The sequence below is a fragment of the Electrona antarctica genome (genome assembly GCF_951216825.1).
Source record: "Electrona antarctica genome assembly, chromosome: 11".
Lineage (NCBI taxonomy): Eukaryota > Metazoa > Chordata > Actinopteri > Myctophiformes > Myctophidae > Electrona > Electrona antarctica.
Window position 1 is genome coordinate 41,346,404 of NC_136792.1, and position 20,710 is coordinate 41,367,113.

Below are 20,710 nucleotides of genomic sequence, written 5' to 3' on the forward strand. Positions count from 1 at the left end.
CCACTTTTACTTAAGTGTAGTATTTCCAATTTTCAACACAATTACGTAGTTACTTCCCTCACTGAATATAATGTATCTGACAAGTCATGCTGTGATGATTATACCAAACCAGGCACCCCACCACCCTGCCAATTAAGCTATATTTACAGAATATCATAGCCACTGGCATGGCTATAAAGTTGACTCATAAATCTGATGCACAAGATGCACTATCCAGTATCATGGGAATGGTTTGACCATAAGGACATGCTATTGCAATATCAACAAGAAGGAAACACCATTAAAGGCCATTCCTACTTTTACTTTCTGCATAGCATGCAATTAGCAACTCATATAAGCCTGCTGAGGCGGGTGACACACGGACCCACTGCAGAGGTGTTCAGCGTTTCATTTGGTGAGTGAGACTTCATCTGTCTTTAATAGTCCTTAATAGTCATTTATATGACTATGCATAGCTTAGATATCACATTAGTTAGATATCTAAGCTATGCATAGTCATATAAATGTTTTAGAGATGTTAGCTAATCCTAGTCATATAAAACCAGTCGTATGACTCCTTACATACCAAATAGCTACAAACATGATCCACTTAGTGGACAGCATAGTCCACATAGTGGACAGCATAATTGATGTTACAATGTACTGTACAGATTTAAATGATTGACTGTATAGTCTTTTATTTGTAATTGTGGTTTAGGCCAGATTGGAATTTGCTTTTATTAATTATTTTATATTTAGTTTATATTAGTACTTAAATAATAATTTACATTGCATGTAATGTCAGCTACTGGAGTTATTATTATTATTATTATTATTATTATTACAACAATTATTTTACTTGAGTACAGTTTGGCTAGTGTATACCCATGCACCTCTGAATGTAACCTTAATTCATACAATGGAATTAAAGTGTATTAGAAACGGAGAAAAAAAGTCTAGCATTGCCTCAGTACAAAACAAAACAAAAAAACAAGAAAAATAACAAACAAACAAACAAACAAACAAATGAAAAGAACTGAATGGGCAAGCATCATTTCATTTCATTGCATGCAGTGATAATATTGGATGGAATGGATCACTCTTTTCAGATGTGGAACTAATGAGTAATTTAAAAATGTCTCTCATGAAGTGCTGTGCGGCAAGAATGAACAATATAAGATTCATATAATACTAAATCATTCAACTCAAAATTATGTTTTTTTCCCCCCACACTTAGGACTTGTACTGCACTCAAGATTTCACTGCTACTGGTAGAGGGGAAAAGTGAGTGTTCATAATTTTGACATTAAACCTAGCATAGTCCTACAATGATCTGCTCAGATGTCAAGTCAGCAAAAACATCTATTGTCTGTCTAGAAAGGCATACCAGCACACACTTTTATTCCATTTGTTCTTTGTATATTAAAGGTTCACACCCAGTAGCAGCAACAAATGTATGTTTTGGCCGGTAGGCCTTCCTACAAATAAAATACAAAATAAGTAGAGGAAGGCCTATGGGCTGAACAGTGCCGGTTCTGGGCATTTAGTGGCCCTAAGCAACATAATATTATGCGCCCCCCCTGACCCCCGGGTCCAGAAAAATGTGTAAATTTGCCATGAAAATGCTTCAATCTGGTGCACTTTGAGATCAAAATTAAGAGGCTAGATCAGGCCGCCAGTTGATATTAACCTGCGGGCCGCATTAGGTGAAGGTGGGGGCCACATGTGGCCCTCAGGCCGCCAGTTGATATTAACCTGCGGGCCGCATTAGGTGAAGGTGGGGGCCACATGTGGCCCTCAGGCCGCCAGTTGATATTAACCTGCGGGCCGCATTAGGTGAAGGTGGGGGCCACATGTGGGGGCCCAGTGTGGAGGGATGGTATGACAGACTGACTGGTATAAACAGTGCCCCCAGTGGGGAGGGATGGTATGACAGACTGACTGGTATAAACAGTGCCCCCAGTGGGGAGGGATGGTATGACAGACTGACTGGTATAAACAGCGCCCCCGGTGTAGAGGGATGGTATGACAGACTGGTATAAACAGCGCCCCCAGTGGGGAGGGATGGTATGACAGACTGGTATAAACAGTGCCCCCAGTGGGGAGGGATGGTATGACAGACTGACTGGTATAAACAGTGCCCCCAGTGGGGAGGGATGGTATGACAGAGAGACTGGTATAAACAGCGTCCCCAGTGGGGAGGGATGGTATAAACAGCACCCCCAGTGTAGAGGGATGGTATAAACAGCGCCCCCAGTGGGGAGGGATGGTATGACAGACTGACTGGTATAAACAGTGCCCCCAGTGGGGAGGGATGGTATGACAGAGAGACTGGTATAAACAGCGCCCCCAGTGGGGAGGGATGGTATGACAGACTGACTGGTATAAACAGTGCCCCCAGTGGGGAGGGATGGTATGACAGACTGACTGGTATAAACAGTGCCCCCCAGTGGGGAGGGATGGTATGACAGAGAGACTGGTATAAACAGCGTCCCCAGTGGGGAGGGATGGTATGACAGACTGACTGGTATAAACAGCGTCCCCAGTGGGGAGGGTTGGTATAAACAGCACCCCCAGTGTAGAGGGATGGTATAAACAGCGCCCCCAGTGTAGAGGGATGCTATAAACCGTGTCCCCAATGTAGAGGGATGGTATAAACATCCCTCAACTGTAGCCTACAGTTGATATTAACCTGCGGACCGCATTAAGTGAAGGTGGGGGCCACATGTGGCCCCCAGGCTGCCAGTTGATATTAACCTGCGGGCTGCATTAAGTGAAGGTGGGGGCCACATGTGGCCCTCAGGCCGCCAGTAGCCCATGTATGGGATAGGGGATACATTAAAAAAAATAAAGAAATCTTCTCCCTGTGATGTGGCCCCCTCAGTGGTTGTGGCCCTAAGCGACCGCTTATACCGCTTATGCCTAGCCCTGGGGCTGAAACATCCGTTTGTTGCTGCTTATGGGGGTAAACCTTTAATAAATAAGGAATCCTAAATGGATAAAAAGTTAATGCTGGAATTCCTTTCTATAGACTACCCGATATTCTTATACTGTGAACTACTCGACTGAGTGCTTGCTTCTCCTCTCCTCAAATACAGAAAGCCGCCACCATGAGTACGGACGAAGAGATGAAGCAGTACGGCAAGGCCGCCATTTATCTCCGTAAGCCAGAGAAGGAGAGAATGGAAGCTCAAAGTGCGCCCTTTGATGCCAAAACTGCATCATATGTGGTGGATAAGGCAGAGCTATACCTCAAGTGTAAGATTATAGGCAAGGAAGGTGACAAAGTCATCGTGGAAACGCTGGACAAGAAAGATGTAGGTGTATCTAAAATCAAATAGTGGCACAGTACAACTGTAATCACATTACATTCTGAAGTTGTGCTTTTTCTTTTTTAGAAAAGAACTGTCCCTGAGGCGGATGTCACCCCTATGAACCCTCCCAAGTATGACAAGATTGAGGACATGGCCATGATGACCCACCTCACTGAAGCCACTGTCCTGTATAACCTCAAAGAGCGTTATGCAGCATGGATGATCTATGTAAGCTTTTCTACATGTTGAGCAGTACATTATTTCACCTGTCAAAGAAAGAAAAACACAAACACAGAGTACAAATTATATCATCAAATGAAAAACCGTAGAAAAACAAATGCAAACAACTCATGGTTCTGAAGTTATGTTCAATGTTAATGTTCTCTCTCTTCTCCCCTTCAGACCTACTCTGGCTTGTTCTGTGCAACTGTGAACCCCTACAAGTGGCTCCCAGTGTATGACCAGGAGGTTGTAAATGCCTACAGAGGCAAGAAGCGTATTGAGGCTCCACCCCACATCTACTCTGTCTCTGACAACGCCTTTCAGTTCATGCTGATGGGTACGTACTAGTCAGGACAATGTAAACAAATACATAATGAGTTTGTGCTGTATATCCATGACTAAAAAAATATGTGCTTTACATTTTACAGATAAAGAAAACCAGTCTGTCCTGATCACGTAAGTTTCCATCATCTACTAGGCATTAAAAAAAGAACATTGTACACAAATTCACTAAGTACATTTCTCTGAATGTATGCTTTTATAACCAGTGGAGAATCCGGTGCTGGGAAGACTGTGAACACCAAGCGTGTCATCCAGTACTTTGCAACAGCAGCGACTGCTAGTGGAGAGAAATCGGCGGCCGATAGTGGTAAAATTAAGGTACTGTATATGTATATGTTTTTAACTTTAACAAAAATGTTTTGGAACATAAAGCATTTTTATGAAATATAGCAATTCAATTTAAAAGAATTCAGACCAAATTTTAAATTGGGCGATGTCTAAAACATTCTAGGGGTCACTGGAGGATCAGATTATTGCAGCCAATCCCTTGCTGGAGGCCTATGGTAATGCCAAGACTGTGAGGAATGACAACTCCTCTCGCTTTGTAAGTGTAAAATAATGACATTTTATGAGTAAACCTGCAATAATTCCACAATGTAGACGGATGCAACTAATTGTGCTATATCAAACAGGGTAAATTCATCAGAATCCATTTCAACAATGCGGGTAAATTGGCCAGTGCTGATATTGAGACATGTAAGTATGAAGTTCAGAGATGAGAAATTATATATTTGTTAATTTGAGGATTACATTTTGACTTATGTACAACCCATATAGATGATTATTATTATTATTATTATTATTATTATTATTATTATTATTATTATTATTAATTATGTTGTACAACCCATATAGATTATTATTATTATTATTATTACTATTATTATTATTATTATTAATTATGTTGTACAACCCATATAGATCTGCTGGAGAAGTCTAGAGTGACCTACCAGCTTCCTCTAGAGAGAGGTTACCATATCTTCTTCCAGATGATGACCGACCACATACCTGGGATTATTGGTAAATGGAATTATACTGAAAAGTCGCAATTTTGAAAAATTGCAAAGTGTGGTTGCCGCAATCGGTTACATAGGCCCCTCCCACTAATTATTCTAGCCAATTACAATGTCAAGTCACCCCTGTGATCATGTGGAAGTAATTTGGAGGGGATTTTTCCCCCCAAAAAATAAAATGTCTGCAACAAATGTTTTTTTTTTTTGTTTTTTTGCGGCACCCCCTGTGGATGAAAATGGAATTGCTTTTTGCTCTGGGTTGATTAAACCACCCGTGACATGTGATTCAAATTTTGTAAAATAGTCCCCTCCCATTAACTTTGGACGATGATTACGGCCGCACGATACGCACTATATGGGGAGATGCGTCATGACCCACGGAATCCAGGGAAAAATGTTACGACCTACGGTTCAAGAGTTATAAGCCAAAACATAAAGTGGGCTGTTATAGCGCCACAATATAGCCGACCAATATAATTATAAGTTAATTCATTTTAATAATTATTATGAACCTCCTCTCCTAGTTTTGTAACTATAGCCCTTATGGAAAAAATACTTGAACGTGACTTTTCGAATTTTCCGATTCATGTCAATGGGGAAATGTAATGCACGAATACATTAATATCAATTAAACTATACAACATTTCTCTTAGCAAAATACAAGCACACGATTCCCGATGAAGCCGGTCAAGTGCGTGCCATCAAAACTGTGGGATAAGTAGTGAAGCAAAGTTTAGGGTTACTCTAGAAAGAAGTAAAAAAATAAAGTGTTACTATTACTAGTCTGGTTGAACCACACTAATGAATAGAAACACATGTTCACACTTTTTTTAATCCCTTCTCAGAAAGTTGTCTCATCACCAACAACCCATACGACTTCCCGTTGATCAGCATGGGTCAGATCACTGTGGCCAGCATTGATGACAAAGTCGAGTTGGAGGCTACAGATGTAAATGGACATTATTTTACATTTCTAATACTCACTGTGCATTGCAGTCAGTTGCTCTGCAAAATACATTTTGTAAAGCAGTGGTTTTCAGGCCATGACCTCCCAAAATAATCCTATTTAAACTGGATTGCTAATATAATGCTTAATCTCAATTTTCAGGATGCTATTGGCATCCTGGGCTTCAATGTTGAGGAGAAAGCGTGCATCTACAAGTTCACCGGATCAGTGATGCATCATGGAACGTTGACCTTCAAACAGAAGCAGCGTGAGGAACAGGCGGAGCCAGACGGCACGGAGGGTAAATTGCATCTTCAACAAAAAATGTGATGTCTTGTATTTATTTATATTTCAAAAGAACTAAGCTAAATATATTTTCAATATATTGTCATTATTTATTTATATTATACTGTTTATACTGAAGGTTATTTGGTTTACCTATATGGTCCTAGATTACTAGCTGTGTGCATTCAATGTATTACCAATTGTGTTTACCTTGCTAAAATCGCACTCTGGATTAAGCGTCTGCTAAATGCCTGAATCGTAAATTGCAAATTCTATGATCATTTCAGTGGCTGACAAGATCTGCTACCTGTTGGGTCTGAACTCAGCGGAAATGCTTAAGGCATACTGCTACCCCAGAGTTAAAGTGGGAAATGAATTTGTCACTAAAGGACAAACTGTGCCACAGGTGAGTAAAGTTACATTATTTCCATGTTCTGATTTAATACACACCTTATAAGTTGTGTCCAGACTGTCCTGACCTGGATCGGTGGATCCCAGAACAGAACCTCTGCCCCAAATCTTTCAGATCGGCGTAATCGGCGCGCCACCAGGTGGTCGATTTTTGCAAAACACGTTTTGATATCACTCCTAGTCCTACAGATTTTGTCCAAACATCATGCAAACCGGTACACAGTATCTCTATATCCATTAAACTGAACAAAATGCATATGAACGCAGTGTGCAATTTCTGTGAAATGTTGCACGCATATTCCCACACAGCCGAGGAAGTAATGCCACTTGAAAAATTTCAAATCAGCCTCATGGTGGCACTATAAAAGGCCGATTGGCATTTTTACAGGTAACTGCACCGATTTGCTTAAAACTTTGAATGCACACTCCCTAGAGGCCAAGGAAAAACCTTTGCCCTGCATTTTTGCTACAAAAACAACAGCACACTGCAGAAACATGTGCAGTTCCAAGTACCTCTACTGATATGTTTGGCGGCTGCTGGCCTAGTGGTCCAGGACAGGCGCATGCCACATATATAGGCTCTACCCGTAGTGGGTTGTGTGTTTGAGTCCCGTTCATGACGACGTTTGGTGCATGTTTTTCCCAGTCTCTCTCTCCCTCTTTCCTGTCCATCTTCACTTGTATCTATCAATAAAGGGAAAAAGCAAAAAACAAATAATTTAATATATATATATATATGTGACCAGATTTGACTGAGAGACTGCCATCGCGCAAATTCCAGCTTTTCACCAGAGGAGAAAAACTTTTTTTCTTTTTTTTTCTTCAAAATGAGTTAATAGCACAGGCATACTCTTCACATACTAGAGCATGTCTGAAATAAGTTTCAGAGCTGAAATCGACATGTAAATATGAAATAAATGCCCAAACATGTAGCTAGGTGTAATGTTAGACCACAGAAGTGAACCTTTCAAGCCTGTTTTCTCAACTCGCTGTTTTCTGCAAGACATTACTCTATAAGCCATATCTCCAAAACTGGTGGGTCAAACTGAACAACCAATATGTCAATTTGAAGCTATGATTCACTGCTTTCACAAAAAACGAAAATTTTAAAAAATCCAATGGCAGTCCCTCAATCAAATTTAGTCACATATATATATATATATATATATATATATATATATATATATATATATATATATATGACTACACCATGACCTTGTGTATAGAGGGTATGCGCGTGACATAATCATCAAACCCGGAAGTTATGCGGGAATGTCTACTGAGTGGCAACAAACAACTTTCTGGCCTTGACAGCCCATACATCCAAATAGGGAAGTTGTATTTGTGAATTTGCCATTCACTTTATGCATGCGCATACCCTCTATTGTGTATCCAACCCTAAAACCCATCCCGCTCAGCGCTCACTCAGATCAGCTAACACAGGGAAGCTGTCAACCTTCCCTAAAGCACTCGGAAACTTGTGGAATAAACTTTCCATTGCAGTTAGATCTGCAGACAAACTCCGAATCTTCCACCGTAATCTGAAGATTCACCTCTTCAGACTCCACCCTAGCCCGTAGCACTTGGCCTAGCCTTGAAAACCTTGCAGGCTTATGCAAAGGCTAAAATTGCTTAAATTGTGTAACTCACTATAATGTTCCTATTTCCTTAGACAATGAACTCAGTCAGTGCCTTGGCCAAGTCCATCTATGAGAAGCTGTTCTTGTGGATGGTCATTAGGATCAACGAGATGCTGGACACCAAGCAGCCGAGAAACTACTACATTGGTGTGCTGGACATCGCTGGTTTTGAAATCTTTGATGTAAGCATGGACTTGTTTTAAGTGGGAGACTAAATATTTTTGTCACAGTTACACATTTACAAGAGATTGGGCTAATGATATTTCCTCTCACAGTTCAACACCCTGGAGCAGCTGTGCATCAACTTCACCAATGAGAAACTGCAACAGTTTTTCAACCACACCATGTTTGTTCTGGAACAAGAAGAATACATGAAAGAGGGAATTCCCTGGGATCTCGTTGACTTCGGCATGGACTTGGCTATCTGCATTGAGCTCATTGAGAAGGTAGGTACTGTACATGGACTTGGCTGTCTGCAATTGAGCTGATTGAGAATGAAATACATACACTGTTGCATTGAGCTGATTGAGAAGGTATAGAATTATTATTAGTATAGCGTATTATAATATTATGTATTGCTATGGACTTAGGTGTCAGCATTGCGTTCATTGAAGGTATACAATTATTTTGTGCTTTAATGGACATAATGTATACACACACACACACATGTATTTTTTGTCATTGGCACTAAGCTTTTGTTGATTTGTCTCTTGTGTCTCCTTCCCAAAGCCCTTGGGCATCTTCTCCAGCCTTGAAGAGCAGTGCATGTTCCCAAAAGCTACAGACAAAAGTTTTGCAGAGAAGTTGATTGACCTGCATCTGGGGAAGAACAAGGCCTTTGAAAAACCCAAGCCTGGTAAAGGCAAGGGTGAGGCTCACTTCTCCCTGGTCCACTATGCTGGAACTGTGGACTACAGGTGAACAGAACCCTATAGTATGCCTATATGTACTGTATATATAATTATACATTATATATAATATAACCGGAACTGTGGACTACAGTTTTCGATTAATTGAGTATGGAGGACTCCAATGGAAACAAGCGATTGGCTTTTGTTAAAAAAGTGTTAATAAAGTATTCAATCAATCCATCAATCAATCAACAGCATCACAGGATGGCTAGAGAAGAACAAGGATCCTCTCAACGACTCTGTGGTGCAGCTGTACCAGAAGTCTACAGTGAAGCTGCTCTGTATGTTATATCCCCTACCTGAGCCTGAAGGTATGTTTATTACAATTGGTTTGGAGCATTTAGCATATTGGGAACTGGAGTTATGGCTGTACCCCAGAGCCAATAGGAACACAGAAGGGGCGGGACATCAGCAAATTAATATAGGACAATAATATAATATAATGTGTTCTATCCCCCACCTGAGCCTGAAGGTATTGTTATATCAATACTATAAACATTCAGAATCTGACAAGAAGGGAAGCATTTTCATTCTATATAACTAATGATAACTCATGATTCTAATATAAACAGATAATACCAAGAAGGGAGGCAAGAAGAAGGGTGGTTCCATGCAGACTGTGTCTAGTGCTTTCAGGGTAAGAATATCTTTTCATTATTATCAACATATATCCCTGTAAGAATGAAGCGTTATTATTATCAACATTATATCCATGTAAGAAATAGTCTTTAAATGTTGGAATTAAAGTTTAAAATAGGGTTTACGTCGTTAAAGTATGTTTTTAAAAACAATCTAAATCTGCAAAGTAAGTAGTATCTAAAGAGTTCAAATAATTATAGTGGAAGAAAAAGTACAACATTCTATTACTTTTGACTCATTATAAACCTTTATGTCTCAATAGGCAAACTTGCAGTTGCTGATGACCAACTTGAGGAGCACACATCCTCACTTTGTGCGTTGCCTGATTCCCAACGAGTCCAAGTGTCCAGGTAAACAGAAAAGAAACATTTGACGCCTTATCAATTATCTCCTAGTGGCCCCAAGGAAGACCTTGGCTTGTATTGTAGTACTAAGCCAGGATGCGGAAAAGGCTTTCGACCAGGTGGAATATTCGTACTTGTTCTCAGTGATAGAATTTTTTTACATTGGAGATAGGTTCATTACATGGATTAGGCTATTGTACAGCAACCCCACTGCAGCTATGAGACTGACTAACCAGACACTGTCCTCACAATTTGCTTTAGCTCTAGGGCCCTTTGCCCAGACAATTATAGCAAATGCTGACATATATGGGTACAACACAGAATACACTTAAAATATAAGATCTCCCTATGCAGATGACATTATTTTGTATGTTTGTATTTTGGTTGACTCGTTTTGACTCATTAAATGCAACTTTGGCCAGTGCGTAACTATTTTGTTGTAATTATAATGAAGCAACATATTTACAGGACTGATGGAGAACTTCCTGGTCATCCACCAGCTGAGGTGTAATGGTGTGCTGGAGGGCATCAGAATTTGTAGAAAGGGCTTCCCAAGCAGAATCCCCTATGCTGACTTCAAGCAGAGGTATCAATTCCTTTTTCCAGCAGCTTTTAGTTCCAAACGTATTAACGGGAGGCACGCAAAATGACCATGAACTTCTGCAGATACAAAGTACTGAACGCCAGCGCATGTCCCGAAGGCGCGTTCATGGACAACAAGAAGGCATCTGAGAAGCTGCTTGGGTCCATTGACGTACCTGTTGATGAGTACAGGTTCGGACACACCAAGGTAAACACACTCCCAATCTGGTTTAACATTATGGACAGAGGACTAAAAATAGATTTTATGGTTGTTTAGTTACAGTGTTTGTGACATTGTATTCAGGTGTTCTTCAAAGCTGGTCTGCTGGGTGTCCTTGAAGAGATGCGAGATGAAAAGCTGGCTGCTCTGGTCGGCATGACTCAGGCACTCGCACGAGCTTACCTCATGAGGAGGGAGTTTGTCAAGATGATGGCTAGGAGGTACTTTGAAAACATCTATTCAATAAAAGAAATAAAGTGTCAAATCACTATAATAAAATAGCAAAAATTGCAGAGCAAGCTTTTGATGATGGTGGCAAGGAAAAATCTCCTTAATAAACAGCAGAAGAAACCTCGAGCAGAATCAGGCTATAGGATGGGGGGTCATCCTGCATTTAACGGCAGTTAACAACAATAATAATAATACCAACAATAATACCAACAGCAATAATAACAACAACAATAGTACAACTATAATGACACAATTATATAATAACAGCAGGCGTATTACATGGAAACCCTCAATCTGCATTTCAATCATGATCCACTGTTGTCCACAGAGAGGCCATTTACACCATCCAGTTCAACATGCGCTCATTCGTCAATGTGAAACATTGGCCATGGATGATGGTCTACTACAAGATCAAGCCTCTCTTGCAGAGTGCTGAGACTGAGAAGGAGCTGAATGACATGAAGGAGAACTATGAAAAGATGAAGACTGACCTGGCCACTCTCCAGGCCTTGAAGAAGACACTGGAAGAGAAATTGATAGCTGCGATCCAGGAGAAGAATAACCTTGCATCGGCATCGGCATCAGTAAGTAGCTACACTTGTTGCTAATATTTCATATTGTTTATCATCTTAAAAGGCAAGACCACTTTTTTTAGGTTTGAGTTGTATAGTTACGTTGCCATGATGTAACTCCAAAGGTGGACAAGAAATCAAAAATAATTGCTCCATTGATTAGAAATTGATAATTCAAAATATTCTCCTCGTTGACTTACATTGTACGCTGAAAGAGCTCTCAAAGTCACTCTTTTAAATGAACACAAACAAAATTGATTCAGACAATATGAGCATCACCAAACCCAGTACTGTTTTTGTTTTTAATAATAATGTTAACTTCCTGTTGAATTTACTATTTGAAGATCTAGATCTGGATCCACGGATCCAGTCCGGGTTTTCTTCGTATAAAAATGGCAAAATCAACAGGAATTTTACATTTTATTAAAAAAAAACTAACAGAACTGGGTTTGGTAATGCTCTATATTGTCTGAATCAACTTTGTTTGTTTGTTTACGTACTAAAAGAGTGACTTTGAGAGCTTAGGTCGAAACGTTAGTCGTTCTGTATACTAGTACCTATTAAAAGGCTCTAAATGGCTGTGCTGCTCCAGTGTCCTCTCCTCCTTCAGTGACTTTGTGAGCTGTTTCAGTGTACAATGTAAGTCAATGAGGAGAATATTTAGAATTATCAATTTCTAATTACTAGAGCAATTCTTTTTGATTTCTTGTCCACATTTGGATAACATCATGACAAGGTAAATACACAACCCAAACCTCTACCAAAGTGATATTGCCCTTTAAATCTTTTATCTAAAGTAGAATGTATAAGTAGAGTCGACCACCAGGCATTCTCTGCCATGGTATACATTGCAGACCATGGCAGAGAATGCCTGGTGGTCGAACGGCTGTTCAGTACAAGGGCCTGACCCAATTTGACATTCTTCAAATTCATTTCCATTGACAACTAGGGAGACGAGGCTCTGAATGATGCTGAGGAGAGATGTGAAGGTCTTATTAAAAGTAAGATCCAGTTGGAGGCAAAGCTCAAAGAGACGACCGAGAGACTGGAGGACGAGGAGGAGATCAATGCAGAACTGACTGCCAAGAAGAGAAAGCTGGAGGATGAATGCTCTGAGCTCAAGAAGGACATTGATGACCTGGAGCTCACCTTGGCCAAAGTGGAGAAGGAGAAACACGCCACTGAAAACAAGGTATAGATTATACTCAAGATCATACACTCTAGTTACAGACTTGTAAGGGTCAATTCAGAACCCCCCTCCCCTAAAGGAACCCTGAGAGTCCCTGGAATCCACTTTGAAAAGCACTGATTGAATTTGAGCCATTCTATGACAACACATTATGTTTTGCTTCTATCAGGTGAAGAACCTGACTGAGGAGATGGCGTCTCAGGATGAGAGCGTCGCTAAGCTGACCAAGGAGAAAAAAGCCCTCCAAGAGGCCCATCAGCAAACCCTGGATGACCTGCAGGCAGAGGAGGACAAAGTCAACACTCTGACCAAGGCCAAGACCAAGCTGGAGCAGCAAGTTGACGATGTGAGTTTACCAAAGGGAATCAGATGTTTTGAATTTAAAGATGGAGTGTCGTGATTTTTTTCCACCCTAAAACATAATCATCAGGCATTATCATTATATGAGGTGGACAATTTTTTTTCAAAAAAGTGTACAAAGAAAACTGGAAAAGATACAAATATCACGGCACTCCATCTTTAATATTATATGTTTATTGTTTTACTGATTAACAACAACAATATATTGTTGTGCAGTTGGAGGGTTCTCTGGAGCAAGAGAAGAAGCTCCGCATGGACCTGGAGAGAGCCAAGAGAAAGCTTGAGGGTGATCTGAAACTGGCCCAGGAATCCATCATGGACCTGGAAAATGACAAGCAGCAATCTGACGAGAAGATAAAGAAGTAATGTGCACCAACAATATGAAATGTCATGGAGTGGAACCACCTGCAGAATGATGCTAAAATATGACTATTGACTGTATTCAACAGGAAGGACTTTGAAGTAAGCCAGCTTCTGAGTAAGATTGAGGATGAACAATCTTTGGGGGCCCAGCTGCAGAAGAAGATCAAAGAACTCCAGGTATTTTTATTTTCTGTAAAATCATTAATAATAAGTAAGTGTGAATGGTTATTTTCAGATGTTAATCTAACATCATTCATTTGAAAGGCTCGTATTGAAGAACTGGAGGAGGAGATCGAGGCAGAGCGTGCCGCTCGTGCCAAAGTGGAGAAGCAGAGAGCCGATCTCTCCAGGGAACTTGAAGAGATCAGTGAGAGGCTGGAGGAGGCTGGAGGTGCCACCGCCGCTCAGATCGAGATGAACAAGAAGCGCGAGGCTGAGTTCCAGAAGGTGCGTCGTGACCTTGAAGAGTCCACCCTGCAGCATGAGGCCACTGCTTCTGCTCTCCGTAAGAAACAGGCCGACAGCGTGGCGGAACTGGGTGAACAGATCGACAACCTCCAGAGAGTCAAGCAGAAACTGGAGAAGGAGAAGAGTGAATACAAGATGGAGATCGATGACCTGTCCAGCAACATGGAGGCTGTTGCTAAGGCAAAGGTATGATGGAATGCCATGGTATAATATCATTCTTGAGACAAACAAACATGTTTAAAGTGACTAAAGTGAAATGAAATACTCACATTTTAAAACTGATAGTTCCACATGTGTGGGGCATTGAAAGGCAGTCTTTATAGCTCAGATTTAACAGTGGGAATGTTTCATACAAGTAATCTTGTGAACGAGTATGCAAACTCTAAATGTTATTAAGCTGTTAGGATTAGGCAAATGTTAAGTGTTTAAGGTTTTAAAAACAGTGCAGTGCTGTTCTCTCCTCATAGCTAATGATGGCCAAGCAACCCAGTGATGGGTAAGGAAACCATACAGTTATAAACCGGAGGGCTGAAATATAGACTATATCGATTGGCTTTGCTTTAAATCAAAGCAATGAACCTATCTGAAAAAAATGATGATTGAACATGTATAATGTTCGTTTCCAGGGAAATCTTGAGAAGATGTGCCGCACCCTTGAGGACCAACTTAGTGAAATCAAGGCCAAGAGTGATGAAAACGTTCGCCAGATCAATGATATCGGCGCTCAGAGAGCAAGACTGTTGACAGAGAACGGTAAATGTTCATTTAATCATAAATCATTTGACTACATGGTTTGTCGATGGTACTTGCACAAATTGACCATAATTAGAGATAATGCTTTTGATCAACAGTTATCCCAGCCACCGATGATATGTTTGAAATGTTTGAAATGAATATTCAAATTTCTAATTAGGTGAGTTTGGTCGTCAACTGGAGGAGAAAGAAGCTCTGGTCTCTCAGCTCACAAGAGGCAAGCAGGCCTTCACCCAACAGATTGAGGAGTTGAAAAGACTTGTTGAAGAGGAGGTTAAGGTGAGGAACAGATTATTTTCTATTTTAGTTTCATATTCTTTGTCATTTCATTCAGCTGACATTGTTTTTTTCCATTTTCTTCTGACAGGCAAAGAATGCCCTTGCTCATGCTGTGCAATCAGCTCGCCATGACTGTGACCTTCTGAGGGAGCAGTTTGAGGAGGAGCAGGAGGCGAAGGCAGAGCTGCAGCGTGGAATGTCCAAGGCCAACGCTGAGGTGTGTCAGTGGAGGAGCAAGTATGAGACTGATGCTGTCCAACGCACTGAGGAGCTGGAGGAGGCCAAGTAAGTCAGCAGTGTTTTTACCATAGACAGACCCGCTCCCACTATTAATTTAAACAGAAGTTGCTCACTGGCGTTTGAAGCACCCGGAAGAACGCTCTACAAGTGCTAACTCGTGAACGAGCGCTCTGTTTTAAACCGCAGCTGCGCACTCTTTTGCTCGAGCTACATGCACAAGCAAAACCGCCTGCCTGCAGTTGCAGCTTTGGCCAGAAGGGTTGGGCGACTTCAACGTTTCCGTTTCAGGTACCACTAGGCCTGTCGCCCAATCGCAATTATCTGAGATAATCGCTTGAGCATAAAATGGGCATACTCGTCAAAATCGTGATAATCATTTCAATGTTGAAAAATGTTCATATTTTTTCCAACATTTTCAGAAAGAGTGGAATTATCAGATGTACAAGCTCAAAATGCATCACGCATCTTTCCCGTGGTACCACTCACTATACAAAATATTGCCACAATAATCGAATTCCATTGAAAACTGATCAACAGGAAGAAGCTTGCCCAGCGTCTTCAGGAAGCTGAGGAGCAAATCGAGGCTGTGAATTCCAAGTGCGCCTCTTTGGAGAAGACCAAACAGAGACTCCAGGGTGAAGTGGAAGACCTCATGATTGATGTAGAGAGGGCCAATGGTTTGGCTGCCAATCTTGACAAGAAACAGAGGAACTTCGATAAGGTGCTTTGACATATGTACATTATTACAAAATAATTATTGTGTCCTTAAAGTGGGGTAAATGACAAATCATTACAAATTGTATGCAGGTCCTGGCAGAATGGAAGCAGAAATTTGAAGAGGGACAGGCAGAACTGGAGGGAGCTCAGAAAGAGGCTCGTTCTCTCAGCACTGAGTTGTTTAAGATGAAGAATTCCTACGAGGAGTCTCTGGACCAACTGGAGACCATGAAGCGTGAAAACAAGAACCTGCAACGTACGTTTTCGTATCATTCTTTCAAGAGCAACAGTAAAAAAACAAAAACAACAACCGATCAAATGGTGGATCAGGTTACAACTTTATTAAAATGCAAATACAAAATATTTGCTGACTGAGTCATTACTTTCAATCCACTGCAGAGGAGATCTCAGACCTGACTGAACAGATCGGTGAGACTGGAAAGAGCATCCATGAGCTGGAGAAGTCCAAGAAGCAGACAGAGACAGAGAAGTCAGAGATCCAGACAGCCCTGGAGGAAGCGGAGGTATTAAAACTTTAGGTTATAGATGTCTGTATTTTCTTTCTTTCTTTCAATACGTTTTACATTCAACAGTGTAGCAGTATAATGATGGATGTTATATTAAAAAAGTCCTACAACCTTTTGATCCTGTATTGCATTTCAGGGTACTCTGGAGCACGAGGAGTCCAAGATTCTCCGTGTCCAGCTGGAGCTCAACCAGATCAAGGGTGAGGTGGACAGGAAGCTGGCAGAGAAGGATGAAGAGATGGAGCAGATCAAGAGGAACAGCCAGAGGGTGGTTGACTCCATGCAGAGCACTCTGGACTCTGAGGTCAGGAGCAGAAATGATGCCCTTAGAATCAAGAAGAAGATGGAGGGAGACCTGAACGAGATGGAGGTTCAGCTGAGTCACGCCAACCGCCAGGCTTCTGAGGCCCAGAAGCAGCTGAGGAACGTTCAGGGACAGCTTAAGGTGCAAAACATATTTAGACAGATCTTCAAACAATGGAACTGCTTTGAACAAATCACATTCTGATGTTTCTCTTATCGTGACCACCTCAAATGTGATTTATTTTAGGATGCCCAAGTGCACCTTGATGATGCTAGCAGAGGCCAAGCAGATAGCATAGAGCAAGCTGCTATGGTGGAGCGTAGGAACGGCCTAATGGCCGCTGAGATCGAGGAGCTGAGAGTGGCTCTGGAACAGACAGAGAGAGGCCGCAAAGTGGCTGAGCAAGAACTGGTGGATGCCAGTGAGCGCGCTGGACTGTTGCACTCTCAGGTAAGTCAATGGAAAAACTCAACAACATATTTTTAACATACAACTCATTCATACTTGCATTGCTAAACTGAATCTTTATTTTAGAACACAAGCCTTGTGAACACCAAGAAGAAACTTGAAACTGACCTGATCCAGGTCCAAGGTGAAGTGGATGACAGTGTTCAAGAAGCAAGGAATGCTGAGGAGAAGGCCAAGAAAGCCATCACTGATGTAAGTTAGGAGCTCTGCCTCTTATCCAATATACCAGGACAATTAGACATCCTTATGGCATGCTTAATTATTACAATTGAGAGAATTCCACACCCACATTCCTTTGTGTCGGAAGGTTTGGCGACACAGGGGTGGCGACACAGAGGTGTCGACACAGAGGTGGCGACATACATTTTATTTCTGTTCAGAAGTTCTTTCTGTACTGTACCTACATGATGCTCGGTGACATCATAGAGGGCAGGTTTGTTTCCCTGACCACATGCCTTTTTTCTTTTTTACTTTTCTTTCGCATTAGTGTTCGGGTGAATTTTGATTTGCTTTTTCTTTTTTGCTATTTTTTTCACTGGATCATTCTCACATATCCCAGGAATGGGTAGACCAAAGGAGAAGTTCCCAGCTCCATTATTAACACTTACAGCGCTAGCATTATTGAAAGATTAGGATCTAATTCACTCCAGCATTTTTTCCAGTCGAGCTCTTATTTTGAAAAGCCACATTTCCAGTCTACCAGAAGTAGTATTAACCTAGGAAGCTGAACGGAGCCTGGACAGGCCTTGTTTACAATATGAATCCAAACCGGGGCACTGGAGAGCTACACATCGTCGGCTCTGTGCCGTCAAAGAAACGTTGTTTTGACCAAAATTCCATCTGGGACAAGGAATAGGAGATACAGGCGATTGAAATAAACAGATAGAATGGATTATTATGGCGACGACGATCTAAGATGGGCGATCCAGTGCTGTGCTAACAACATAGCTAGCTAACCGGCTAACGTAAGTAGCATTATGGCTCGATCGATCGAATGCACTATAAAAGCGCAATTGCCATTAATCAACGGCAATGGTGGTAAGCGTTGTATCAAAAAATAGGCTTCAATTGACCTACATCTACAGCAATGACACTGAAAGAATTAACTTTTTTAGAATATAATTTTAAATAATTCCCATGTTTTTCACAGATTTTGCCCCCTATGATGTTGTTGTTTCCCTCTGGTCTTATGACCACGATTAGTATCTGTTTATTACCCTATTATTACCTGTTATATTACAAGATATTTTCTCGCAGTCAACATGTGAATTTATATAAATGTAATCTATGTACCATGTTTGTCAAGTGTGCAGTGACATGATTATTTCCTTGCGGGACAATGAAGTACATTTTATCTTCTTTCCAGGCTTCTATGATGGCCGAGGAGCTGAAGAAGGAGCAGGACACCAGCTCTCACCTGGAGAGGATGAAGAAGAACCTGGAGGTCACAGTCAAGGACCTGCAGCACCGTCTGGATGAGGCTGAGAACCTGGCTATGAAGGGAGGCAAGAAGCAGCTCCAGAAACTGGAGTCTAGGGTAAGATGTGGTTTACTTCAACACAGCTTATAGTCAATGAAATAAGAATAAGTCATTTCATAGTGCATAATTCCTTTTGTGAAGGTGCGTGAACTGGAGGGAGAGGTCGACAATGCACAGAGAGGTGGAGCAGACGCTATTAAAGGTGTCCGCAAGTACGAGAGGAGAGTGAAGGAGCTGACATACCAGGTACTGTATATCATGTTCACTTAAATATCCATCATGCCACTAACTAAATTAGATTGCATGAACTACAAAATACAAATACAAAGATCTATAAATGTCATAAATTCACTCTCACTTCAGACTGAAGAGGACAAGAAGAATCTTGCCAGGCTTCAGGATCTGGTAGACAAACTGCAGATGAAGGTGAAGGGCTACAAGAGGCAGGCTGAGGAAGCGGTAAGACAATATACATCTTTAGTTGTGTTCGCCATGGGCAGAGTGTTGTGAAAGATTAACACTAACATGAACATTAGCCACAACCACACTTTACAGTTTTTATGAAATTGTCTTGCTTGGACTATAATTGTAAGGTGCTCTTTTCAAATATTGAGGCTTTGAACCATCTCTATCATATTGTAGGAGGAAGCAGCCAACACTCACCTGTCTAAGTGCAGAAAGGTTCAGAATGAGCTAGAGGAGGCAGAGGAGCGTGCTGACATCGCTGAATCCCAGGTCAACAAGATGAGAGCTAAAAGTCGTGACTCTAAGGTAAATACATGTGCAATATCAAGTTTTATTATGTTGGCTGGCTGTCTAAGATGGCTAAGATTTAACAAAATAAATGTTGAATATCTAATAGCATACTCCTATTTTACAGGGAAAGGAGGCTGCTGAATAACTTCTCCAATACAACTCACCATAAAAACTAAAATATGACCCATTGTATTCAAAAAGTCATACAATATGACCCATTGTATTCAATAAAGGTGTCATTTCATGTATTCATTGTACATTGTATTCATTACATCACTTTTTATTGTCAGGTTTGATATTTGATGATATTTGAATTAAGTGAAATCACTGAATATACCTTTAATGATGTTTACGACACACAAAACACTTTCCTGGGGTTTTTATGTGTATAATATGTGTGTTTAGATATTTTAGTCATGATGCCATGTTCAGACTCAAATTTGTCATGAAAATGTGACTCACTTCCTTCTTGGAAGTCAAGTCACACCTTCACGCAGCCTCCCCCTCTCCACAAGGAGGGGCAGTGCACAAAAGCATTATGGTCATTGTAGGAATTCAGCTATCCAGTCAAACCCTAGTCAAACACACAGACTTCATTCTTTTTCTGGCTATAGGGTGCACATTTGAAATTGTTATCTACTACAAACACTATTAACATTGAGTGACTGCAGTTTCTTCCAGCGGTGAAATTACCCTTTAAATATAATGGTATAATCCAAGCTGTGTTTTGCCATTGCATGGCAGGCACATACTAATAAGTGTCACAAATCTGTACAAAAAAAAGATATATATGACATTATTTGAAAATGTTCAATAGTTATACAAAATATTTGCAGGTCACAGTTTACTATGAAAACCTTAATTTCATTAGTCATTCGTTAGTCACGCCTCGTGTCAATCAGTCCGTCACATGCTCCATATATGGCCATCTCCATATATTAAGATCGATTAAGGCCGTTGAGAGATTTAAAGGTAAATAGGAGGATCTTAAAATCAATTCTCTGTTTAATGGGGAGCCAGTGGAGTGAGGTTAAAATGGGTGTGATGTGGTCAAACTTTTTGGTACCAGTGAGGAGGCGGGCAGCAGCATTTTGGACTAATTGTAGTCGTCTGAGAGAGGATTGGGGGATACCATAATATAGTGCATTACAGTAG

General features: G+C 40.9%; 1 protein-coding gene across 1 annotated transcript; it reads left to right on the plus strand.

Moving 5' to 3' along the window:
- Window positions 1-299: 299 nt before the first annotated feature.
- LOC306932801 (myosin heavy chain, fast skeletal muscle-like) lies at window positions 300-19,812 on the plus strand. Its single transcript, XM_079514731.1, has 42 exons — window positions 300-394; window positions 1,217-1,263; window positions 3,078-3,296; window positions 3,378-3,521; window positions 3,696-3,852; window positions 3,944-3,971; window positions 4,064-4,175; window positions 4,309-4,401; window positions 4,490-4,553; window positions 4,779-4,877; window positions 5,716-5,819; window positions 5,979-6,117; window positions 6,389-6,507; window positions 8,185-8,334; window positions 8,428-8,598; window positions 8,882-9,069; window positions 9,259-9,374; window positions 9,636-9,700; window positions 9,965-10,052; window positions 10,515-10,632; window positions 10,713-10,836; window positions 10,933-11,069; window positions 11,408-11,663; window positions 12,601-12,843; window positions 13,010-13,186; window positions 13,417-13,562; window positions 13,650-13,740; window positions 13,828-14,217; window positions 14,658-14,784; window positions 14,945-15,063; window positions 15,152-15,348; window positions 15,841-16,024; window positions 16,111-16,276; window positions 16,420-16,544; window positions 16,684-16,992; window positions 17,098-17,301; window positions 17,386-17,511; window positions 18,686-18,856; window positions 18,941-19,045; window positions 19,163-19,258; window positions 19,442-19,570; window positions 19,680-19,812. Exons 3-42 carry the CDS (start codon window positions 3,090-3,092, stop codon window positions 19,698-19,700), a joined length of 5,805 nt encoding a protein of 1,934 aa, XP_079370857.1. The 5' UTR covers window positions 300-394; window positions 1,217-1,263; window positions 3,078-3,089; the 3' UTR covers window positions 19,701-19,812.
- Window positions 19,813-20,710: the final 898 nt, after the last annotated feature.